Source organism: Ochotona princeps, chromosome 17, assembly GCF_030435755.1.
Source record: "Ochotona princeps isolate mOchPri1 chromosome 17, mOchPri1.hap1, whole genome shotgun sequence".
In the NCBI taxonomy this organism is placed as follows: Eukaryota; Metazoa; Chordata; class Mammalia; order Lagomorpha; family Ochotonidae; genus Ochotona; species Ochotona princeps.
In genome coordinates, this window is record NC_080848.1 from 24461072 (window position 1) to 24487903 (window position 26832).

The 26832-nt window shown below is 35.9% G+C and overlaps 1 protein-coding gene across 2 annotated transcripts in view; it reads left to right on the top strand.

The window, feature by feature from the left end:
- The window catches only part of STXBP4 (syntaxin binding protein 4), a 150597-nt gene that overhangs the window by 26037 nt on the left and 97728 nt on the right, over positions 1–26832 (top strand). For both annotated transcript variants that reach the window (XM_058675272.1, XM_058675271.1), the window contains exons 5-10: positions 8812–8918; positions 9105–9324; positions 11839–11917; positions 17689–17783; positions 18779–18875; positions 21579–21670. In XM_058675272.1, coding sequence (XP_058531255.1) covers positions 8812–8918; positions 9105–9324; positions 11839–11917; positions 17689–17783; positions 18779–18875; positions 21579–21670 — 690 coding nt within the window. The remainder of the gene's footprint in view (positions 1–8811; positions 8919–9104; positions 9325–11838; positions 11918–17688; positions 17784–18778; positions 18876–21578; positions 21671–26832) is intronic.

Sequence of the window (26832 nt, forward strand, 5' to 3'; positions counted from 1 at the left end):
ATGGAGATTTATATGAGTATGTAATATGCAAATAAAACACAATTATAAAATAATTTTATTGATGCGATACAAACTGTTTTAGTCATGTTAGTTTCTAATATTAAAATTTCTGAGTGGTATGTGTTTAAGGTGTATTTATGGTACAGGAAATATAAATTCATGGAGAGCATCAAATTGCTCATCTGAGCAACTACCAAAGTTGCTCAATTTTAAGTGCATGTGAGTTTTTTCACTTGAGGTAATTTTGCTGTAACATAATGATGTCTCCAAATTAATAGTATAGAAATTTTAAACTTATACCTTAATTATGTCTCATTCATATTCCTAAACTTCCAATATTCAAAAAGTTTTTTGAATTCAGATTTTTCTTTCATTAATTATCTTTAAGTACTATACCACCCACCGTCCTTCCAATATTTTCCTCCTGACAAATATGAGAATTTAAAGCTGTTTCAGTACAACCAAAATATTATGTTTCTTTGAAAACCACAGTGAGTTCAAATTGGAGATAGTATGAATACAATTTTCCCTTTCAGGTCAGAAGGGTTTTTTTCCCAATTGAAGAACTAGAAGCAGCCTATAGATTAAGAGGAAATATAACAGTTACTGAGTTAAGAAAACAGGACAACTCTGGAGTCCTTCTCACCCTGTCTAGAGTTTTAACATTCAATCTTAAACTTTTTTCTGAACTAGACACTCATAACCACATATCCAATCTCCTGCTCAGTGTTTCTACTTGAATCTCAAAGACATTTGAAACTCAGCGTTCTGGCTCAGGATCTATAATATTCATGTCAAAGATCTCCTCTGCTCTTTTCCTAAACAATTCCTCTTCTAGCTGTAAACGACTCCTTCCGTTTGTACAGTCAGAAATGCTAGCAGCTGGGCCCGGCGGCGTGGCCTAGCGGCTAAATTCCTGACCTTGAATGCCCCGGGATCCCATATGGGCGCCGGTTCTCATCCCGGCAGCGCCACTTCCCATCCAGCTCCCTGCTTGTGGCCTGGGAAAGCAGTCGAGGACGGCCCAATGCATTGGGACCCTGCACCCACGTGGGAGACCCGGAAGAGGTTGCTGGTTCCCGGCATCGGATCGGCGCGCACCAGCCGTTGCGGCTCACTTGGGGAGTGAATCATCGGATGGAAGATCTTCCTCTCTGTCTCTCCTCCTCTTTGTATATCTGGCTTTCCAATAATAATAAAATCTTAAAAAAAAAAAAAAAAGAAAGAAATGCTAGCAGCTTCCTACTTCCTCTTCCATAACATCCAGTTCATCAGCATACATTGTGACTTTTTCACTCTGAGTGTCTCCGGAAGCAATGAGTCTTCGTAATCTCCTCTCTGGTCACCACAGCTTAAACTTGTGTCAGTTTGCATCAGGACTGTCAGTAGCTGTATCTGCTTTTGTACCGCTGTGACTGTTTCTCTCCTAACCTACCTTACTCGTATTTGGTTGTTGACAAAGTCAGCTGGTGTGACTTCTGCCCTCTTTTTCTCTGGATTTATTTCCTGATTCCTGCAGAAGTACATTTTCTCAGGTTCTGAGAATTGCAAGTTTCTTTCTTCTCTCGTATGCTGTTCCATCCTGCTTTCCCCCATTATTTCCAGACCTGAGTTCAAAGGTTACTTTTTTGGTATGTGTTCCTCGTCATCCTCTGATCAGGCCCAGGTTGTATTTTTCCTGTATGTGCTCCTGTATCTTTTTCCTTTTCTTTTTTTTACCATTTATCTCTGTTTGTAATGATATATCAATGTCTATCTCTATTGTATCAACTGTACCTGCACCATAAAACAGTATGTTTCTTAAGGACAAGGATTCTTATTTTAGTCACAATGTCTTTAGTCCCGAGTGTGGTTTGTGACACATACCAATAGAGCAATTAATGTAGGTGAATTAAGGAATGAATAGTTCCCTAGTCATTTGATCATATTCCCTGTGATTAGTGACCTGCTGTTCGACCAAGCTGCAGTCATCTGCTGGGCACCACACCAACATACTTCTGCTTGATGCTTTGCAGCAGATGCTACACAATACTTGGAAGTTTTCAAATGTTTTTGCCCATTTCTTTCTTTTGTTACTGTTAACAAGGAGAACAGTTGTAACTGATGTCTTCTCATCAATTAGCATATGTAAAGTTCACAATTAATTCAAGCACACACATTGCCACACACGCAACATAAGCTATACGTATACGTATATATGACATGCATAAATTTATGTGCTTTCCCGTGTATGTGTGTTATGTCTGCATTTTTCCTTTGATCCTTTGAAATCCAGATGAATCTGACAGTGTCTTAGTGTAATTAGCCACATTTTTTTTTGCTCTTGTCCCATACACTATTGGTTACTCTTGCCATTCGTAGTATCTTGACTTTGATAAAGTCAGGATTTTTCTTTCCTTGAGCCCGGTAGGTAAAGATGAAAGTCAAAGACATAATGGTGCTGCCTTAGTCACTGTTGACAAAGGATTAAAGTAGGTCATGTTTTTCTCTTGGAAAAAGTCTATTTTGGGGAAATGCTGAGTATATCACTGGAACTGGAACCCAGGCTTTTGGATAAATAGCAGGTCCGAACACCTGGATGGCAAGGTATCAAGAAACCAGTTCCACTAGTGAGGGTTGAAGGAGTAACAGCCAGAATGGTTCACCTTGCATCATTACTCTTCATACATTTGCTTTTATTATTTCTGTCAAAACCACCTTAGTTTTTCTCAGGTTAGTGTCCTGAGTCTCATTAATTATTGTGCACTTATTGTGTGCCTGAACTGCTCTGGGAAACAACCTTGGAAGGGACATGGTTCTGGCCAACTTACATAGTCACTTTTACTAATTGGTAAGTTGCTGAATTAATAGGCTCTAATTTGTGGATATGGGAAAAGGATGTGTAAACAAATAGGAGAGTGAAAATAAGCGCAATGGTGTGGCTAAGAAGCCATAGAATAGAACAATTACAGAAACCCCGGAGAATTGGAAAAACCTTGCTACAGAAATAATGTTGAAATTGGCTGTAAGGTTTGAAAGTTCGTCAGGTAAAGAAGTGAGAAGATTGATAGTGGTGACATTCTAGATAGGAATTGTTATGTGTTGAGGAAATTGTGAGGGCTTGAAAGATGAGGGTTTTTTGGGAAGTTTGAATTTTTCCTACAACCAGGCACCCATCAAAGGCTCTCAGTTTAAAGAACAGTATACATAATTAAATTTGCTATCGAGTGAGGTTGTTCCCAACAGAAAGTCTGATTCAGCTGACATTACTTACCATCTCCAATATACTGACTTACATATGTTCTGTGATTTTATAGCAATCTTGTGTTACCGATTTTATCCCCACTCAGCAGCTAAGAAAGTGAGTCTCATAAAGGTTAAAAAAATTGCCCTAGTTCAAATAATTGGAATTTAAAAAGGGGTATCTTTAGTCCATAACTTGTGTAAGTGTGAGAAAAGAATCAAGAGGATTGCAGGAAGGAACATTCATTTCAGAAGGATTGAGTTAATTACATCAGAATCAGGCTGTTTGACGCCGTGACCTAGTGGCTAAAGTCCTCGCCTTGAACACACCTGGATCCCATATGGGCGCCAGTTCTAATCCCAGCAGCTCCACTTCTCATCCAGCTCCCTGCTTGTGGCCTGGGAAAGCAGTTGAGGACGGCCCAAACTTTGGGACCCTGCACCCGCATGGGAAACCCGGAAGATGTTCCTGGTTCCCGGCTCCAGATCGGCACAGCACCAGCCAGTGCGATCACTTGGGGAGTGAATCATCTGACGGAAGATCTTCCTCTCTGTCTCTCCTCCTCTCTGTCTATCTGACTTTGTAATAAAAATAAATAAATCTTAAAAAAAAAAGAATCAGGCTATTAAGATGGTTTCTAATGTTACTTAAAGAACAAAGTCATAATCAGAAATGAACAATGCTGATAGTTTCTGAACTCAGTGTGTGGTCAGGAATACATGATTAAAAGGTTTGCATGAATATCAAATACGAAAAAATTCCATCTTTAACGTCCGGCACATGGAGGTGCTTTGCACGTTACCTGCCGTGACATTAGCTGAGTTGGAACGTAGCACTGTGTGGAAGAGGTCTCAGTACATACCCAGAGTTGGGGTCTTTCATGTGTTAATCCAGCTGGGGCAGAATTCATTTGTTTTAAGATGCCAGATTTTTACAGAAATAGCTTTGTTTGCACTTGCAGGTTCTATTAACAACAGGTTCAGAAATTCACGTGATCAGCTACAATCTTATTCTAACAGGCAAGAGAGAGAAAAAAAGATCAAACCCTCACTGTTGTGAATACTTTTTTAGAAAGGAGAAAATATGTAAACATTAGAAATCAGTCAGAACACATACTTCTCTGACGTGCATCCCACTAGAAGATTCTACTTCACATCAGAGTGCTTTTACTCAGGATATGTTTCATGGCCTTCGTGAGAGCTTTTCCTCTGTACCGATAGCACTGTGTAGTTTTAAAGAGGGCATATGGGAACTAACAGATCAACCTAAACTCTATTGCCTGTCTCCATTTTCTGAGCCTTTTCTGCTACAAGCCTGGCAACTAACTGATTTCTATATGATTCATTGGGTCAAGTGCTACCTTCAGATTATTCAGAATTTAGTTATGAATATGTGGTGGACAAGACTGGGTACTCCACAAGCCTCTTCTCTCTTTATCATTGTTTAAGAGCTAGCTAGTAATTTGTACAGCTTAAATTCAAATGCAATTCTATGTAATTACAAAACCCTGTGCTCTTTATGCTCCAAAAGATACCTGTACCAATGAGTTTTAGTTATTGTAGGATTTTTTTCCTTCTTAAGGAAATGTGATAAAAGGAACTGAGTTGGTTTTTTCTTCTTTTTAAGATTTGTTTGTTTTTATGTTTATTTGAAAAAGCAATAGCAAAAGAGAATGAGAGACACTTAGAGATCTTTATGTCTTGGTTCATCCTGTAAATGGCAGGAAACAGCTTATTCTTGAACTGGAACCAGAAACTCCACGTGAGTGCCATGGGCCAAGGCGCATTAACAGAAGGTGGATCAGAAATGGAGTAGCAGGACCTTGAAACTTTAAGAAAGTTCTCAAGTTACAGTACAAGTTAGCATACACAAATGTTTGAGTAAAATCTTGATGTAGGTCATTTAAATGTATCTGTAATATAACTCTAGTAAGATATGAACAAACAAAACAGTGTTTATGAAATCTTACAAAATTAATCCCTTTGATTAATTGAACATATAACAAACATCTATTTGGAAGATACTTTCTCTATTGTGTAGTTATCCACATACATGTATCAAGTGTAAGAAATAAATCATCAATGACTACAGCTATTTGAGTCCTGCATCCACAAGAGAGGCCCAGAAGTTCCTGGTTCATACCAGCCAAGCTCCAGTCCTTGTGTCTATTTGGGGAGTGATCCAGGAGATAGAAGAGATCTCTGTCTCTCTTTTTTGAATAAATAAGTAAATCTTTTAAAAATAATTTTTGATAAGTATAAAAAATGGCACATATCTACATTGTGCAATGTCAAATCAGGTTAAAAGTATCTATCTTCTCAAATATTTAATATTCCTTTCTGATAAGAACATCCAAAGTTCTGTCTTCTGGGTTTTTAAAATATAGGAAATATACATTATAAAGTAATACAATCACTGTACTGTGCTATAGATCTCTAGAATTTCTTGCTCTCGTCTAGCTGTCACTTACTACCCATTAGTTAACCTTACCATGTCTAGTCCATACCCTTCTACCTTCTTGAGCCTTTGATAATCACAATAACTCTACTTCTGAGATCACCTTTTATATTTTAGGCTGCATGTTAGAGTAAGCTCATGTGACACTTTTCTTTCTGTATTTGGCTTCTTTTACTTACCAAAGTGATCTCCTGTTCTATCCGAATTGTTGCAAGGGACCGAACTTCATCCTTTTACAGCTGAGTATTATTCTGTTGTGTAATGTGTACCACATATTTTTAAAAAATCCATTCATCAGTGGATGGTCACTTGTTCCCATTTCCTGGCTGTTCAGAAGTAAGCATAGGGGTAAAGTGTCTAACAGATTAATTTTGTTTCCTTTAGATATGTACCAAATGGGATTGTTGATGATATTGCCGTTCTATTTTTTGCTTTTGGAGAAACCTCTATTAAAATATCAGGAGTGGATCTTATCCCTCCTCTGGTCTCTGTCTCTCTGCTCTCTCTCTCTTCTCTCTCTTGCTCTTCTTTGCTCTCCCCTCTTCCTCCGGCCTCCCTTTCCCCCTCCCCTTCCCCTCCCCCTCCACTCTGTTCCTGCCCTGTTGGAATAAACCTATAAGATACAAAAAAAAAAAAAAAAAAAATATCAGGAGTGAGGTGATATCTCATTATAGTTTTGGCTTATGTTTCTCTGATAAACTATTGTATATTTTTTCTTGTACATGTCAATTTGCATGTATTCTTTTGAAAAATGGTCTGTAGATCTGCCCATTTTTAATTGATTTTCTAAAAATTGTTGAGGTATTTGTGTTCTCAGATGTTCTGGATACTAACCCTATGATAGATATGTAGCTTACAAAAATGCTCTCCCATCTTTAGGTTTTCTCTTAATTCTGTTGATTTTTGCTTTGCCATTTTGATTTTTCTTTAGTTTATAAAATCCCACTTATCTACTGTTGCTTTTGTTTTTTGTACTTGTGAGTCTGATCCAAAAAAATCCTTGCTTATTCAGTTTATTATGAAAAAGATCTTCTACATTTTCTAATAGTAGTTTGACAATTGGGGTCTTGTATTTAGGCAATACATTTGGAGTTGGTTTTTTTCTTTGTGAGAGATGGTAGTTAGGTCCCATTCTGCTGCACGTGTATATCCATGTTTCCAGTATCATGGATTGAGAAGACTATTCCTATCCTTTTTACAGTGTGTGGTCTAGTACCTTTGTCCGTATCAGTTGACTGTAGATCAATGAGTAAGTTTACTTCTGGGGTCGCTGTACTGCTCCACTGGGGTGGGAATCTGGATTTTAAAAATTACTATAGGAAATATACTTGTATATTTCTCTTTTTTATATTGTTTTACTTACTATAAATTGTGTATTTTAGTTAGTGCAAAGCTGTCTGATTTCTCTTTTTTGTTCAAAATTGCTTTGGTTATTCAGAGATTTTACAGTTTCATCAAAATAGTAGTAGTATTATTTTTATAATTCTTATTAAAAGTACTTATTTTTGTAATACTTCTATTGCAAGAAGAGGATAGATTGTTATACATTTAAACTGCAACATATTTTAAACAATATTTGTGACTGTTCCTAGGATACTTTTTGATGAATATTTATGAATGTTTTATATTTGTTTAGTTTCTCAGTAAATTCATTAGTCAGTGGAAGAGACAATGTTATCTGCATTATTTAAAGAAAATAACAATTTATTTGGGAGTAAATTGCCATAGTCACAAATAATTCAGTTCAAAGTAGAGGACAATTATCCAAAGGTTCTATTTAAGCAGATAAGAATTTAAGGAAAAATGTTCTTTTGGTTTTGTGGAAGTTACATCAGTACATCAAGATGAAGATTACATTTTTAACCATGTAAGTTTTTTTTTTCTGTAGAAATAGAATGCTTTCTGCCTTTGTACTAATGATGGAGTAGGATCTTAAGAATTGATAAAGAAGTAGATTTTTTTCTTCATTTCCAATTTGAATTAAAAGATAAATGAAGTCTGAGAAACTTTGCTGACAACCACATTAAATTTTGTAATGGATATGCTCACTTACTCATTTAGCCTGGCTCTCAGCAGAGCTGGAAATTGGCAAAGGCAGTCCAAGCACCCAGCTACAACTGGCCCTTACTAACAGAACACAGTTAACACTCTGTATGCATGGGCAGTCAGGCCCTAAGAAGAGGAGTGGCAGCATGTGTAGCACCAATGTTTGCTCATGTGCTGAAATTTGGATAAGTGTTACATAATTGAGATCCTTGACCACAGTTTGTAAAATGTAAATACGTAATTTATTTATTTCCTTGGTAAGAAGGAAAATGGATGGATACTCAGAAGGTAAAATGAATGAATCTTACGTTCTGAAAAGTCTGTTACTATGTGGCAAGTCAGAGATTTGTCATAATGCTGAGCTTCTACGGGTCTATGTCCTCATACATTAAGAAATCCTTAACAAGCAAATGTCCTAATGAAATACAAAACATGCAGTTTCTCTCATGTACATTGCCAAACCAGGCTTTAATCTTTTTTTTGTTTGTTTGTTAAGATTTAATTTGTTTACTTGAAAGGCTGTTAGAGAGAGAGGGAGAGATGGAGCTCTTCCATTCTCTGGTACTCCCCATTGGCTGCCTTGGCTTGCCCTGGAATAGACCAAAATCAGGAGCTTCTTCCACATCTCACACATGGCTGCAGGGCTCCAAGCACTTGAGGCACTTCCGGTGTTTTCCCAGGCAGCTGGATCATAAGTGAAGCAGCTGGAACTCAAACTGGCACCCGAATGGGATGCCAGCATTACATGTAGCAGCTTTTACCCTATAATTATGCCAGTCCCAATCAGAAGTTACTGAAGTATTATACTTCTGTGATAATATGTGGGAAAATGGCAGGGGTGAGGGAAATGGGGAGGGACAAAAGAGAAGGGAGGAATCCCAATACTTAGAAAACTGTGTCATGGAAAATAATAATAATAATAATAATAATAATAACTTTAAAAGAAATGTGTTACTGTTGAAGTTTTCCAAGATATTTCTACTTACTGTTTTTAAGACATTATTCAAAAGATTTGCAATGCTTTACTTCAATAACTGATTTAAAAATTGTATTAGTTTGCTTATAAATGTTTCTCTTTTTATTAGGATGGACGTTTGAAGCCAGGAGACCAACTTGTTTCAGTAAACAAGGAATCTATGATTGGTGTATCATTTGAAGAAGCAAAAAGCATAATTACTAGAACCAAATTGAGGTAACTATTCTAGCTGTAAAACAGAATGAATCAATTAACACACCTTCTAAAATTTGTGATTAAGGTGTTTTCAGTATTTCTGATCACTAATGACATATATTTTTAGTAAGATATGACCCATTGTCTTGGAGCTCAATTTTGCTAATTCCAGGGCATATCCATAAAGTGATTTCTCTCTAATCCTAGGTCAGAATCTGTCTGTGAGATAGCATTCATAAGACAGAAGCGTTCCAGCAGTCATTCAGAAACCCTGTCCTGCGCATCCTTTCTGCGTGCTTCAGGAAAAAATGGCCCTCAAGCCTCAGCAGTCAGCCTTCTGTCTTCTCCCCCCGAAATGCTAATTCCAAGGACCTCATCCACCCCCAAAGCCCAAGATTCCATTTTGCCTTCTTTTAAGATCAATCAGGTAATTTTAGATTTATGTTGATATACACAGTGTGAGAATCCCTTCCATGTTTTGTTAAGAATAAAGGGAATAATTTTTGGTTTACTGTGTATTAAAAAAAATTTCATTGAATTATTTCCTTTTGTTTTAAGTTTTTATGCTGGATTGTCTGTAATTTTTCAAAGCAATGGATCCCGTTTCCAGAAGCATGATAAGTTAGAAAATATCAGCATGACAAAATGAAACTGCAAAAATATCACTCAATTATGTTAGAACTATCATACTTAGTTTCAGTGCCTAATATACTTAGTTTGTGATCTTTTCTTTTTTATGTGTAACTGAAGCTAGTCAATCATTGTTGCTCTGGGCTTTCCTACACAGTGAGATCAATCCCAGTTATCTTTTCTAGGTGGATATTGATAACTCACATTAGAGTATAATTCGTGCTATTACAATATTATCACATAATACATTTCTGTATCAAATTTGATATAATCCTTTTTAACTGTACAAATCAGTACATAATAGAATAGAGCATATGGGGCAAACATTGTGGTACCATGAATTAAACTCACTTGGAAATGCCACTGTTCAACAGAGTATCAGTTGGAGTTGCAGTTGCTCTGCTTCTGACCCTGCTAATGCACTCAGGAAGCAACAGGTCATGACCCAAGTACTTGGGCCCCTGCCGCCCAGGTGAGCAAGCCCGAGGGAGCTCTGTCCCCTAGCTTCGATTTGGCCCAGACCTTATTTTCACAGCCATTTGGGAAGTGAGACAACAGATGGTAGATAACTTTTCTCTCTCCCCACCCTCCTTCTCTCCCTTCTTCCTCTCTCTCTCTGTGTCTGTGTTTTGAATGTAACTAATTAATATTTTAAGAAGTAGCTGAAGTTTATATTTTCTCTTTTTATTCTTATCTGGATATTTTTCTCATTTCTCTGCTTTTTCTGTGATATATTTTTCAAATATTTATTTTCTTCCACTTGAAAGTCAAAGTGATGGAAGAAGAGGAAGGAGACAGAGGGAGAGGAGAGAGATAGCAAAAACTGTCATCTGCTAGTTTGCTTCTCAAATGACCACGACAGTCAGGGTTAGACCACAACAGGAACCCAGAAGTCCATCCAGAGCTTCCGCATGAGTGACAGGCACCCAAGCACTTGAGCGGGCTTGTGCTGCCTCTCGGGATGCATGAGCAGAAAGTTGGATAGGAAACAGAATGCCGGGAACTTGAATCAGCAGTGTGATACGGGATAGAGGTGTCCCAGGCAGCAGCTTAATCTGTGGTATAATACCTCTTCTTTCTGATACTTATTCAAACATATGTGTGTGTGTTTAATTTTCAAATATTTGGGGAATATTTTCCATTTCTTACATTTCTGGAATTTAATTCCATTGTGATCAGAAAGTTTCTTCCAACTGGCTACTATTATTTAAGCTGTTGAATGTCCTTATGGTCTAGAATAAGAAGTAGGTCTTCTCTTGCAGAAGCTTCATCTTAGTATTAGAAGTTAATCGACATTATTGTTTAAGTATCCCGTGCCTTTACTGATTTTTTTGTCCAGTTCTTTTATCCACTCTGAAGGAAAAGCTTACAGTATCTAGATGTTTAAACTCTGTACTTTTCCTCCAGATATGTTAGTTTTTGTCACAAGAAGTAATCAACAGCAAACTCAACTATACACAAGCCAACACGAGGGACACTTAAGATTCAACGACACAGGCTGAATGTAGAAGAATTTTCAAAATACGTTCAAATAGTAAATATGTTCATGTCACAGAGAATGGGCCCAGGAAATATTGCCAGGGTTGAAGAGGGTCAGGTCATGCTAACAAGGGTCAATATTACCAGAAATATATGAAAGCTTTTGAAGTATAAACATGTAACAACAAAGCACGTAACATTCTTTTAATCTGTGTTAGCTGTAAATAAAATAGAAAACTCAGCTAGGCTTTTTTCCCTTTTATTATTATTATCATTATCATTATCATTTTGTGATACAGTTCCATAGACCCTTGGATATCCCTGACCCTCTCCCTTAATCCCCCCTACCAAGTTCTCCCAAACCATTGCAACAGCATAGTTCCTCATAAATAGTCATATGTGCATCATTGCGGGCATGGACAATGGCAGAGAGTCCAGCATCCACTTGTCAAGATCAGGTAGGCTTTTAAGTCCGTGAAATAAATTCCACAAAGGTAGCTTCAGTTTGGGGTTCATGTGCTCAGAGTGTTAAAGTTTTCTGTCAGGCTTTGTACTTTGTCATTTGAAGTTGAAGTACCTTTTGAAAAAACAAGGTGTGTGTCCTTATATTTTGCTCTCCTTGGACATGGTGAAGCTGAAAACAGTTGTAACCATTGATTCTGAAACGCTCTGTTTGAAGATGAATATACCAAATTTTAGTGGCTTCATTTTTTTTTTTTTTGGAATATTGCTTTAATCTTTTAACCATTGTTTTTATGTTAACATGAGCTTTAGCAAGGTTTTTGACCTACTTTACAAAATGACATTGTGTGTTCCTCATTTTCTTTCACAGACAAAAACTGGATGCAGAGAACCAGAATATACTTCTTTTACTGCCTTGGACAACAACTGTACAGATATATCTAATTCAGGTAATTGCACATTTAATTCCTCTTTCCTGTTTTTTCAATTATTTTCTCTCAATAAAGAGTACATAATGTGACTTTAATAGACTTTAAAGAAGGGTGCATTGTGCCTTTCTCTGTAGTGACTGAAAGAGCAAAATGAATGTATTTGTCCAGTGGTTTCTGTTAAATTATGGCTTTTGTTGGAAATTTCCATGAACAAAAGGTTGAAATTTTTTGAAGTACATTGTGATGTCTATAAAGCCATAACAATTAATTAGTTGTTGAAATAAATACAAAAAATTCTAATATAAATCAAGATTAGGGTGCCTTGTCCTTGTAGTGAAATACTGGTGAAGTGTATTAAATGTACTTTTCAACAAACCTATTAAGAAAAGGAAAATAGCTTAATAATTCTGTCTTGTTTGTTTGGAAGAAATTGTCCTATGTATTAATTTCTGATGGGTATTGTTAATTCATTGTTGGTTCCTGTAAAGTGATACACTGTTTTTTTAATAACAAAATGTTAATTACCTAAAGATTTTTAAAAATTAAGTTGTACTTATTAGCTCAAATGTCAAGAAAAAACCCTCCCCTAAAATTCTCTCCAAAAGTTAGACACAGCAGCATTAAAAAGCTACAGTTAATATTAATTGAAAAGCCAGTTTACTTATGACTAAATTACAATGCAAATTTCTATCCATATTTTAATTTATGATAGAATTATATAGATGATAATTGCCAAGAAAAGAGGATTTAGTTTAAATCAAATAGTTACACGTTTCACAGAAATTTGTAGTAAATTTCCTAGTAATTCCTTCTGATTGGAGGCAGCATTTATCAATGGTTTTGTAGCAATCTTTAACTCAAAATTCCTTCTTCTTTGTTGAGATTTATTTAGAAATTACTAATTTAGAAATTAATATTAATTTCTATCTCTTAATATACACTTTAACTGGGATTTTATATAAGAACAAAAAGAGATAAATGAAGCTGTTAGTCATGAAAAACTGTGGGTACAAAGTTAAATTTTGGAAATCAAGATCTTTTATTCCTTGATTATATAAGACAGGTTATTTATGTACTGTTTTTAATATGCTTGAATTTCTAAAGTAATTAAACTACTCACTATCTCTTTTAGTCATATTTTTGTTCAGTAAGCATTTGCTGAATGTATTACGTGTATAGAAAATATAGGAGAAATTACAAAAGATTTTTAATGAGAGACTTAAAGAGTGTATTGTCAAAAAAAGCATATACTAAAAATCTTCATTATTCAAGTTAAAAATAAGTTAAATGTGTGTGTGTACACATGTTTTATGAAGTAACTAGATACAGTGTTTTGTGTAAACTGGAAGGAGATATGCCTCATTTTAGTACTCTAATAAACATCCTGTTTATGAATGAATAACAGTTACACAAAAGCCAGGAGTAAAGTGGTATATGGTAGGGAAGACACAGTGGTTCTCACAAAGTTCTAAGTGAAAACATAAACGTTGAAATTCTTGTTCCTAGCTTATCATACTAAAATGAGATCATGTGTGTTAAGCATCCAGCATCATATTCGGTGCATGATATGTGCTCAAAATATTTCACTGTTACTGTTAATATTTCAGAACCTACTTACAGCTCAGATAATATTCCAGGACATGTTTTAGGGCTGAAATAAGATCTTTCAAGCATTGGTTTAGTTTTGTGCCCTTCTGCAAAACTAGTGCATTATAAGGAATTTGCCACTATATGAAGTAATCATTGAAGAAAAATTTCACATTAAACCACCACAGTGGCATAACAGGGTAATCCTCCAATCCAGCTGCCCACTGAAAGCTTGGAAGACAACAAAGGATGGCTCAGGGTGTTGGGCCTTTGCACCTGTGTTGGAGACCCAGTGGAAACTTTGGGCTCCCAGCTTCAGACTGGCTCAGCTTTGGGCATTTCAGCCATTTTGGGAGAGAACCAGCTGGTGGACAAACTTCCTCTTCAGTATCTACCTCTATTTCTATAACTCCTTCAAGTAAAAAATATTAGTGAAAAAAATTCATGATGACTTTCAGACATCATGTGCAACTTGAAGGAGATGGTAAACATTAATGATGGATGAAGACAGGAGATGATCTAAGTTAAGGAAGCATCATGAGCAAAAGGATAGTACCAAGGGTGTGGGGCAGTATGGCATAATAGGTTGAGCTTCTATCTGGAGCACCAGCCCATGTCCCAGCTTTTTCACTTTGAACCCAACTTCCTGCTTATGGCCTGGGAGGCATCAAACCCCTGCACCCATGTGGGAGACCAAAAAGTTCGTGACTCCTTTTGATCAGCACAGCCCTGGCTGATGCAGCTATATAAGGAGTGAAACAGCAGAAGGAAGATTCTCTGTCTCTGCATTCTCTAACTCTGACTTTCAAGTAAAAATAACTACTAAAAAATAGAATTAATACAAGCTGGATGTCAGGTGATTGAAAGAGGCAAATCTGATGAAAAGATCCTGTGATAATAAACAAGACAAATTTGTACCAGTTACCATAAAAAATGGTATTAGTTTTTTTTTAAGATTTATTTTCATTTTTATTGGAATGTCATATTTACAGAGAGGAAGATCTTCCTTCCATCCATTGATTTTACTCCCCAAGTAGCCGTAATGACTGGAGCTGAGCCAATCTGAACCCAGGAGCCTCTTACAGGTCTCCCACGCAGGTGCAGGTTCCCAAGGCTTCAGGTCTTCCTCACTGTTTTCCCAGGCCAACAGGCAGGGAACTGGACGGGAAGTGGGGCTGTTGGGACAAGAACTGGCGCCCATATGGGATGCCGGTGTGTGCAAGATAAGGACTTTAGCTACTAGACTACAGCATTGGCCTGGTATTAGATTTTACAATGGAAAAATAGTTAATGAAAACTAAATCTAAGTGAGAAGATTGTATTTAAAACATTAAATGCAATTAAAATCTAACATTTTCTCAGTTAGAAATAGTATTGACTCAGTTCCATCTTATTCTACATAAACATAGTAATTGAGTTATTTCTCAGGTGGTTGAATGAAAGTCAAGTCAGCTGTAAATTACCTCTGAGTATCTGAACATACATTGTGATTGGTCTGTCTTAAGGATTCCGTTGTAGAGTGCTCCCATTAGATTATTACTACAAGACTCCATCAGTCAATTGGTACTCATTAAAAAAAAATGAGTTTCAGAGTTAACCTCAACAAAATAAACTTCGGATAACCCTACATCTATTCTCTTCTCAGAATTATTCCAAAGTGTATTATTGGTTAGGCTTTTTAAAATCTGCATAATGCTTTCAGATAACTTTGAAGACTATTCTATCATGTGTTTGTTTCAAACCCCTGAGGTGTTTAATAACGAAATGTTGTATGAAGAAATAATATCCATTACTTAAAATATCAGAGACCTAAAATTCTTTATATTAGGTCTGTTGAATCTGAAACCTAAAACCTATGGGAAAAGATGTCTAACAAAGGATTCACACAATTTATCAAATGTAATTCATGCTGCTCTTACAAAACATTTCCTTTCTTCTCCTAAAAAAAGGAATGAACATAGAAGATCCAAGTAATATGCTGCGCTTTGGTAAGTCTCACTCTCCAGACAGGACTCAGTGGGAGGTTGGAGCTGAAATGGAAAGATCCCGTGGACAAATTCGGGAAATTGTCCATAAGGGGCTTTTCAGGTCAAATAGCTCTGAGTTTTCAGAACATGCTGGATTCCTGTACAGAACCTTGGAAGGTTTTAATTCAAAAGCAAAGGTTTAGACAAAAGTGGCCTGAAAGAAAACAGTGTTTTGGTAAGCCATATCTGCACAGTGTTAAATAGAGATAGTAGACTTTTACATTAAATATTTCAATATTGGAACTATGAACGATACTTCATAGTTGGCATAGTAGTTTTCTGTCATTTTCTTGGTTTTTACTGTAACAACTCCTACAAGATAAGAAACTGGTAATGAGAGACATTGACGTGGAAGGTTAATTTCTGGATTCACAATTGAACTGCTGTCTAATATTGTCACATACTAGATGTGTGACTTGGGCTAATTACCTTTTTCAGCCTTTGTCTTTTGGGTGGGAGGAATGCCTATATCATTTTCGTTATTGTGAAGATTAATGAGCTGACATATGACTGGCCAGAATTAGCATAATAGGGGCTCCATTTCCATTATTTCCTGTTGGATGTGGCAAATCATCACGGTCAGATGTAGAAAAACTGAAGTGCATACTTCAGTGTGGATGGATTTTGGTGTTTCCCTCCCTGTCTGTTTCTCTACCTTTCTCTTCTGCTTGTTCTCATCCCCTCTGCAACCCTTTACACATTTAGTACTTCAGACCCAGTGTTAATCTTGGTCCGAGATTATAAATGAGCATGCTTCCACTTAGTATACCTTGTCTGGGTGTCAGTGTCAGGCTATACAGATCTAAACCTAAAAATGACAAGAAAAGTTAATGTGTTTGTTGTTCGGTCTTCCACGCCATTCTACTCCATTCTCATCACTTATACCATCCTGAAGTCTTGTGATTGTATTTCTCTTAAGAGAAATATATGTGTATGCATACATATATACATTCACATATTTCATATGAGCCATACATAATATTTTTATCTCTTGGCCCACAATTATCATGATAAAGAGATTTCTAAATTACTTTTATCAGGTTTATAAAAATTCTATTATGCTAAAATCAGTCTTTTCCAAGGTTTAATTCATTTTGGAGCTAAAAGTCAGTAACAATTTTTTTTTTTAATCTTGACACCTATAAGCTATATTAAAGATTTTACATAGAATGTTAAGGATGTGTTAAAGTTTTAGAGGAAGACTATTTATTTTCATATGCACTTCTTATGTTCTTAAGAAAGAGAATGCAAATCATTTTGTACTTAGAGACAGATGCTCTGAGAAATTAAAAAAAATTAAAACACTGCATAAAGATGTGACATTTTAAAAAGTTTTTTCTCTTCCTCTTGTTTCTATGTAGAACTAGTAAAATACCACTTAGAAGTGTACTTAGAAGAGTGACAATTTAGTAAGGATGGACATGAATATCGGAATTTGCTTTACAAACTTTGACATATTAAAACAAGTATCTGTTTCCTGTGACATGTTATTTTTTTCATACATCAAGACAAATGATTATGTAAACTTACAGGACAATGGGTTACAAGTACAGGACCCTCTCCTCTTAAAAATCTACTTAAGCTGTTTCACACATAACCCTTCTGTCAAATAAAACATGAAGTTTTTAGCTCAAGAAGTTCTGCGTCTGAATCATTCCTTTTATGTAAACTTGGAATGCTTTGCATTTTTATGACTTTTTCCAGAGTATTTCCAAAATTGACATAACATAATGTCTTTTACGAGTCATAGTATTATCATGGTCATTTTCAATCTATGATTTTTCGCTTTTTGAAACAGAAAAACTCTGTGTTGCAATTAGTAAGGTATTGAAAGTGGCCGGTTAGCTCAGTTGGTTAGAGCGTGGTGCTAATTAGTAAGGTATTGAAATGAAGACTGTACTAGTGGGATGTATGTTTGTTTTTTAGGTTCTTGTTTCCATGAGACTCAACAGGGCACAATTGGCCAATCTTTTTATATTATGTCCTTTAAGACTCAAGTAAAACTGAATTATGTGATGTATTTTAAAGAAAAAAAATCATGAAAACAAAAGTGAAAACTGCCAACTTATTAGCCAGAATTATTTTTGAAGAGCAGGAGCCCAGAATACATCCTGTCAAATGAAAAGTTCTATTCCAGTTAAGATTCCAATTAATGTGTGCTCTGTTGTCTCTTAGGTGCTATGCCTGCCCAGACTGATAATTATGGACCATGGGGAAAGAAGATTGGCCTAAATCCCTCCGTTCGCATGAAGGCTGAGAAACTGGAAATGGTAAATCCTTCACATTTCAATTTTCTTTGTAAGACAACAGTAGGAAGGAAATATTCTTATTCTGTAAGAGAACAAAGTATTAGAGCTTTTACCTTCTTAAAGTTACTTATTGCAGTTAAATGAATGGCATTTGAGTTTAAATTATTTGATTTTTTTTGCATTTGAGGATCATAATGATTCACTAGCATAAAAATAGAAATAAATTTCTTTGTATCTAATTGACATTCAGACTAATAGATTTTCTGTGGGGAAAAAAGAAACTTATAATGTTTTACAACTAGAATCAATGAAATGTGAACACATTATGGCCATGTTTGTTAGGCTTCATATATATAGCTGCAAGTATGGTGAAGTAATACTTGATTATTCAACATTTAAAAACAGTAATGTAGCTGAATCCTAAATAATTGAAGATTAAACTATCCACTCAGAAAAGGTTGTAGCAGGCTAATCCTCCACTTGTGACGCCAAGCATCCCATTTGGACACTGGTTTTAGTCATGGTGTATGCCACTTCTGATCCAGCTGCCTGCTAGTAGCCCAAGAAAACAGAGGATGGCCCAAGGCCATGAACTTTTGCATCCAAATGGGAGACCCAGAAAATTCTTTTGGATCCCAGCTCTAGCCAGTGTGGACATTTGGGGAGTGAGCCAGTGGATGGAAGATCCATCTCTTTCTCCCTGTCTCCCTGTCTGTCTCTCTCTCTGTAACTGTGGCTTTCATGTAAAACAAAACTTTTTTATTTTAAAAAGAGGTTGTAGCATATAAAATTTTGCATTCTTTGTACTGACAAAGCAATTGAGTTGGTAGTAGGGCTGGGAAACTAATCCTTTATGAGCAATTAATCCCTAAATTTTCAGCAGATTTTCTTTGGGCATCTAATTCCAGTCACTGTTCAGTGTTGATTTTTTTCCCCCCTGGGCTGTAAAATAATGTTATAATGAGAAGTTTTGTTCTTTAAACATTTGAAAAAAAAGATTCACCTTTTTTTTCCAGGCTCTAAATTATCTTGGTATTCAGCCTACAAAGGAACAACAGCAAGTCCTGAGACAGCAAGTACAAGCAGATGCAAAAGGGACAGTGTCTTTTGGAGGTAACATTAAGCTTATCTTGATTTCCCGGAGACTTGGTTGAAGAGCTTGTGTGACCCATTTTTGTTAAAAAAGAGAATGAGAAGTACACTACATCTACTTCAGGTTCCTTAATTGGTAGCCGTCGATGGATCAGCATAAGGAATAACCTTAATAGTTTCATTTATTACTAAAATATCATTCTATTGTTGTTTTTGCTTAGTTCATAAATATTGCTTTAGTAATAACAAAAGAAACCATAGAAAATATAAAAATCCTAATGTTATTGTTCAATTAATTTGAATTCTTCTAGCAGCTAATATTTTTATCATACGTACATAATTATTAACAGTAGCATAACGTACCACTTAGCCATAATAATGTAAAATTAAATCTTCCCACTTTTGACAGTTTTATGGTTTCTCAGTAACAGACATTGCAAAATCTATATTATCATTGTGCTTGTTGGTGTTTTCCTTCTTTGTATAGAATACATATTGTAAATAAATTATTTGGATTCTTGGCACACATTTGTAAGCTGTTTTACAGAAGTATTTTGTACATCTTTTGTTTTTACATCAGTAACTTTTTCCCCCTGGCACCATGTGTATTTAATTTTTATGCATGTGGGAAATGCTGCATTATAATACTTTAAAAGCATCTATATTGCTTTAAAGAAAAGAAAGGGAATTCACCATTTGGTTTTCAAGTGATAATGATGGCATAGCTATGTTCCCATCACCTCTTGAAAATCACCATAAAATAATGAGAGCGAGAAACAGAAATACATGCCTAATGAAAACTATCCTAGCTGAGGACAGAAAGCAAACAAGGAACAGTCAATGAGTAAGTGAGGCAAGGCAGGTAAAGCCCAAGATCTGAAAAGATGTCTCAGTAAGGCAGGCATGAGCTGATCTGACCCTTAGGAATTGAAGGAATTTGGTGTTTCTGCCCACTGGGTTTAGGTAAGGCATTTAAAACAGGATTGAAGAAATCTCTGTATGCAAAGTTATACAAGTTGTTCCCTGCCCATTCCAAAGTAGTCTAGCAACTACCACTCCTTCACACCTTGAGGCAAAAAGAAGTTTATTTCTTTGAGAAATTAAACCAAAGAGATTATGGACCTATAGATGCCAACAGCAAGCGAGTGTGGGAAAGTATATGGGGAGTCATTACTCTCAACACACCCAGATTGCTCAGTGATATCTACAGTAAAGATTGATTTATTTGAAAGACTGAGTTACACAGAGAGAAAGAAAGACAAAAAGGAAGAGAGAGCCATCTGTTGGTTCACTCCACAATGGCTGGAAATGAGGTGATCTGAAAGCAGGAACTCCTTCCAGACCCTCCCATATGGGTGCATGGACCAAAGCATTTGGGTCATCCCCTGCTGCCTTTTCAGGTACATTAGTAGGAAGGTAGAATGGAATAGCAGCTGAGACTCAAACCAGTGCCCGTATGGAATGCCAGTGTTGCAGGCAGTGGCTTTATCCATTCTGCCACAGCACTTGCCCCAGCAGTCTAATTTTTCAGTCCATATTTTTTTTTTTTTATTACACAGTTTTATAGGCTCTGGGATTCCCCCAACCCCTCCAAAAATTCTTAAATAATAAGCTTGTAGCCAAGGTCTCCAAGAATTTGGTAAAAATCCACCAATATAAAATTAGATTGCCCAAATATCAAACATAAAAATTGATGCAAAAATGAAAATAGCAAAGGAATAATGGGAGACAGAAGAGAACTTCAGATGAATTGTAATTAACATTTGTAACAAGGTAAGCGAAGGTAATACATTTGTAAAATAAAGCCAACATAATATAAAATACAATGTCAGAGAACACTTAAAATGACCCTTGGAAATTAAAAAAAGTACGTGAGGATACAGAGATGAATGGATCTTCTGGATCTGAAGAAGTTATGGATTGCTATGACGGTTATTTACCAGGTGGTCTTGGGCAGTGTCAAGATGGTTGACCGATCTTAGCCCCGATCTTTTCATCTGTAAAAATGAAAATTATTGTGAAAATGAAATTGCTAAGCACCATAGCTGGCATATTGTGGCTGTTAAATAAACATTAGCTGCTGCTATTATTATTAAACGTCAGATCCCTCCAGCTTGAAAAGCCATGTCATAATATTGTCATGTTAGGAAAAAAGTCCTCATAATACATGAATTGGAGGATTAAATAATGTCTTAAACATGTGTTTGTTGCATTATTATTCTTATTTTTAGAAGTTAAGTTAAACCAGTTAATTATTTTTTGTTTAAGTCACTTAGACTCACTTTACATTTTTAAAATTATTTTTTGTTTGTTTGAGACAAATAGGCTGACAAACAGAGCACCTGTGTCTAGTTTACTCTCCAGATGGGCTGCAGCCATTACTAAGGAGCATAGTCTGGTCTCCCATGCAGTTGCAAGAGCCCCGTACTTGAGCCGTTCCCACTGCCTCCCAGTGTCTGCACTGGGTAGAGCCAAGACCAGAGTATAACCTTGACGGGAGATGAGGGCATCTTAATTGTTTCTGTTAAATACCTACTCCTGCCTCTTCTTATTGGAACTTACATTTACCTGTAAGCTCAACCAATGCTGTTTTCAGATGATTTATGTAAGTTCAGTTTGAATCATGAGTTATAAAGCATCGTTCCAACTTAATTTAGAAAAGTGTAGGGTTTATTTAGATGAGGTTAAATGCTATGTTCTTTAATGTAATATGTTCTATTTTAGATTTTGTCCAGGTTGCCAGAAATTTATTTTCCCTCCAGTTGGATGAAGTAAATGTTGGAGCACAAGAAATTTCTAACATATTAGATTCACAGGTACAGTATGCCCTATAGAATTGTTTTAACTGGATTTAAATCACAAGCCTTGAATGTCACTTGTCATGTCTCTAGACATATTTCTGTCTTTGTTTTGAAATTGTACAAGGAGGTGCTCCTTGGAAAAAAACTGTATTAAACAGATTAAATTCAGTTCCTTTTGACCTCTCTATGAGTGTCTGTCACTGGCCCCATGTTACTTCTATCCCTAATTAGGCCAGCATTGACAATTTGACTCGTAAAATATGTATAGTAATTATTGATTATACATATAGATATTGGGGGTAGGTTGTGTTCTTTTTGATTTGTTTTATCTCCCTGTTATGTACACACAGAAAAATATTCATAAATATCTGTCACATGAAATTTTAAAATCTGACCATCAGCGTCAGATGAAGAATAATGAAATACATTACCCCAAATGTTCTGCTGCTCTGTTTTCTGTTGCTACTGACAGCCCTCCACCCAAATTCAGGACACTCGATCACCTTGTAACAGCATAGATCAGTTTTACTTAATTGGTGTCTTGTGTAGAGCAAATTTGTGAAGTCCTGACACATTATACTTTTGTGGTTAAAAATGTTTTTGTTAACACTCAGCCATGGTGCTGCACAAAAAAAATGTATTAATTTATATTACCTATATTCATGATGTTTACCAAAATTTTCTTCACAATTGCAATGTAAAGTTATATAAGAATACTTCAAGAGTTCATGGAAACTGGAATTTAAAAACAAGATTATTTTGTTGCCAAAATGTTTGAAAGCCATGTATATGAGAGAACTTCAGCAAAGTCATGGGAAATGCATACTATGGAAAAGCTATGCATGAATTTCAAAAAAAAATGGGGGCCAAAATAAACTTTTAATTCTGTGTTCCATGAAATCTTTTTCAGCTGTATAACTTATCAAAACCTAATTACCAGAACAATAGAAATGTTGTAGAAATGTGGATAACTTACATTCAGTTGTTCTGAGATTGACAAACAGCAGGGTAAAGTCTATAATCATTCTGTTAGGGATGTGTGTTTTTTACTCATGTTTTCTTCTTTCCTTGCTGGTAAAATGGCTTCATTATCTTTTCCTTACTTCTCTATAAAAATATTTTTATTGACATAAAATATGCACATTGTGATAAAAAGTCCGTCATATATAAGTTGATACATTTTTATTGTATGTCTCATATGGAATCACTGCTCAAAGACTTCTTCATGCCACTTCCTAGTTAGTTTCTACTTTCACATTGGAACCACTCTTCTTACTTAAAAGGATATAGGTTGCTTTTGTCTGTTTTTGAATTTCATAATACAATCATAGATAATTTACTTTCAGGCAGCTAGCTTGTTTTATCATTTTACATGAACTCAAGAGTTCTGAAGATGCTGTCTTTTAAGAAGGGATAAATCAGTCCTACTTCTGTTATTTGACAGAAAAAGAAAAAAAAACCTAGATTCAGAAAAATATGACATTTGGAACCAAAAATAAAACTTTCTGTGATTCTGATCAACATTTCTGCGTTAAAAATCTCACAGTGTACACCTGCTGCTAGCACAAGGCAAAACACTGAAATGGCAGGGTTGGAGACCACATTTAGCAGTAGTCTAAATTTAACAACAGCAGACAATAACCCATCATAAGGTAATGATTTTACCAGATTAATCAAGTGTCATGAAAGGAAGATTTAAAAAATCATGGAACACTGCAAGTTTCCTATAGTGTGTACTAGACATAATTTTATAGATTGCAGATCACCATTTTAATATGGAAATAATATAGAATGTGTAATGTCAGGCTGACTTATATGTGATAAGACTTAGTAATGTTTCACTTATACAGGTCATGCATCCATATAAACATCTTTGAGTATCACATCTGATCATTTTAGATTTGGGGACATTTCAGGTTTTGGGATTTAGAAAATGCTCAGCCAGTCAGATCTATGAAAATATTCCAGATCTGAAAAACTTTAAAATCTGAAGCACTTTCATTTTGGATAAAGGATACTCACAATTTGTACTACGTCATGATATCAGAGACATTTGTCACTACTTGTGACAGTACACCCTCAAAAAACACTTTTCTTAAAACTCATCCATAACACCAAATATACAGTCGTTAACAGTTTGCATGGTATTGTGTTAAGATAGATAAAACTCAGCTATTTATTCTAAGGTAAAGTCATGGACACAAATAGTTGTAGTCACATAAACTGCCTTGTGTCGTATGGCCATAATCATAATAGAGCTTAGGACATTAAGAGAAAATTTGTAGCATCCTTGACAGTTCAGTGCATTTGGAAGGTAAAGTGAGATTCTGACTGCGTGTGTGGAGAGTGCTGAGTGATAGGAGTTGTATCTTAGCATGAACCAAAAGGGGTACAGAATGTAGTTGTAAGCAGAAGGTAATGCAGGTGATGAAAGTGTTAGAAAGGAATTGTTGACATTTAAATATGATTTTTCTACCATGGATTCACTTTCTGGAAGCTTGGTCCCCAATGTGATAATGTTGAAAGAGTAGAACCTTTAAGAGATGTGGCTTAGCGAAATCAATTAGGTTGTAGGAGCTGTGCCCTCACAAACAGGCGATTGCAGAGGACTAAGATGCAAACGAAACTTGTGACAGTTAGCATAGTTCAAATGTAGGATAATAAAGTGTAATGAAGACTGGGAGATAGGAAAAGAATGATGTGTGAAAATTAAATAGAAAAATAACAATAAGAAGTATATCAAATAAAGCTTACAGATTAATTCAATGTGAGAACCAAAAGGAGGAGATGGAGTTAATGATAACTCAAAAATTTTCATTAAGATAATGGTACTGTTAGTAGAAACTGGGAGACTAAGAAGAAAGTTCATTCTGGTTAGAGGAGGTGATGCCCCCTGTTTGTGTTTGAGAGAGAGTTAAGTTCAGGATGTTGACAGGAATCAAAACCACAGACTACTGGGATTAAGGAGCTGGAAGAGATCCAGGAACATTCGGGGGAGCATTAATTGAAGAATGACAATGAATATCACTCAAGAATTACATAGGAAAAGCAAAAATTAGCAAACTTTGAAAAGCTTCCTAAGCCCTCCTCTCTTCATTTAAAGGGTAGAAATGAAAGTAAGAAATTGGAAGTGGTGTGAAGGATCAGCAGGGCAGGTAGCATAATAGACTGTAACTGTCCAGTGAAGAGAAGCTCCAGCAACATGTCTGAGCAGTGTTGTATGTTAAAAAAAAAATCACTGAATGCCATTTACCTTCTAATGGGACAGTTTTATTAATGAAATTGCAATGAATGATTTTTAAAATTATGGGACCAAGAGGAGATATGTGAAAAACAGACTATAAGAGGTTCCTAGCAGGGGAAATAGATGGAGAAATTGGTGTACACAGATATTTTCAAATAAGTGGGACAGTCACTCACAACTTTATAACAGGAAGATAATTGAATAGGTTCCTGAGGAAAAAGTTTATTGGACAAATCGGACAAACAAGTTACATGACACTGAATGATCTGATGCTGAAAACAGCGGAACGGGAAAGAAATGTACAGGTTGGAATGCTCAAGTTCAAGAGATTTCTGACTGGAATCATTGTTATTAAATGTTGTTAAGTGGTAACAGTTTGTTTCTCATGCTACGTCCTTGGCTAAAGTACATTTGAATAGCAATGTATTTTAAAATGTGTACATAAAGGAATTTTCAAATAATTCACAAGTAACATCTGTGGCCAGTTCTCTAGCTCCAAGTTTCTATTTCTCAGTGGTAAATAGCAATGAAATTATAAAACTCTGCGTAAAGTCGTGGTCTGTTCTAACTATTCAGTCTAGTGTTCTTCCCAAAATGGTACCATGGATTCTGTTTTGTGTGGTTTAGCAGCATGATGTTAAGTTCAAGAGTTTACGTTCATACCCTAGAACCTGAAATCCCAATCTATAATTTCTCTTAATGAAATATTGTAACTTAAAAAAAGTTGTGGGGGGAAGTTATAGCTTTGCTATTTAAACTTGTATTTGACCTTTTGAACCTTGTCCATTTCACTTCTTGGAATCAGAATATATAAGGAGCCAGCATTGTGCGTATGTAAGCCATAGTCTACACCACTAGCATCCCAGACGGTCACCTGCTTGAATCCCAGCTGATATGCTTCCCAGTCCCTGCTAAGCTGCCTGGAAAGGCAGAGGAAGAAGGCCCAAGAAAACTCATCATGGAAAGCACAGATGGAGTTTCTGGCCCCTGGCTTTGTCCTAGAACAGCCTTGGTCATTGTGGCCAGTTTTGGAGTAAACTAACAGATGGAAGACCTTGTTCTGTTGCTTCATCTGTCTTTTATCCCTGCTGTTAGAATAAATCTTTAAAAGCAATAAAAAGTAAAGGGACCAATGCAGATTTTCCTTTGGCTTAAAGGTTATATAAAACAACCATTTCAATGTTGAGGGATAGTGTGCTGCAGATGTTAGTTCAGATGTTTCTTAAACTAGCACTTTAATATAATAAGGCAGCTGGAATGCATGCAGAAAAGAAGGTTAATATTTTGTAAATCCTATACAACTGCCACCTAGGTTTTTTCTTGCACAACTCCATTGTACTAGCCTTTGTTTTCCACTTTTGCAAAAATTGTTACATTTGAAAGTCTGTCCACAAGTAGTCTAGGATGATAGAGAAGCTGGGTCATATTACTGGTGTTAATAGTTCTGATTTAACAGTAAGATGAAGAAAATGAGCACATACAAATTATAAATAGTGGCCATAGATATCCAAAAGTAAATACGGTGGAAAAAAATCGGTAATGTTGAGGGGAAACCTGTCCCCCCAAACTCCCCACATTAACAAAGCAAATCTGAGTTTATCATGTTTGTTCCACCATGACCTTTGTGGAATAATTTGTAAAGTCACATACTGTGGTATCAGATCTCAGTGGTGACCTTGATGGCCATATGTTAGCTATGAACCCTTTGGCTGTCTCTGCTCATTCCTCATAATGTGGGATGGGGCTGTTTAATACTGAGTATAGGCAGTACTTATCAGTGTATCCACATATAGTGAAGTGTCCCCAAATTGATAATACATTATTTGTATTTTATTCCTATTTTTGTTTCTTCTTTACCTACTAGGCTTCTTTACCTAAGTAACATTTTCACCACATAATGATCTACATTTACAATACTTTTTAGCTCTTTTAC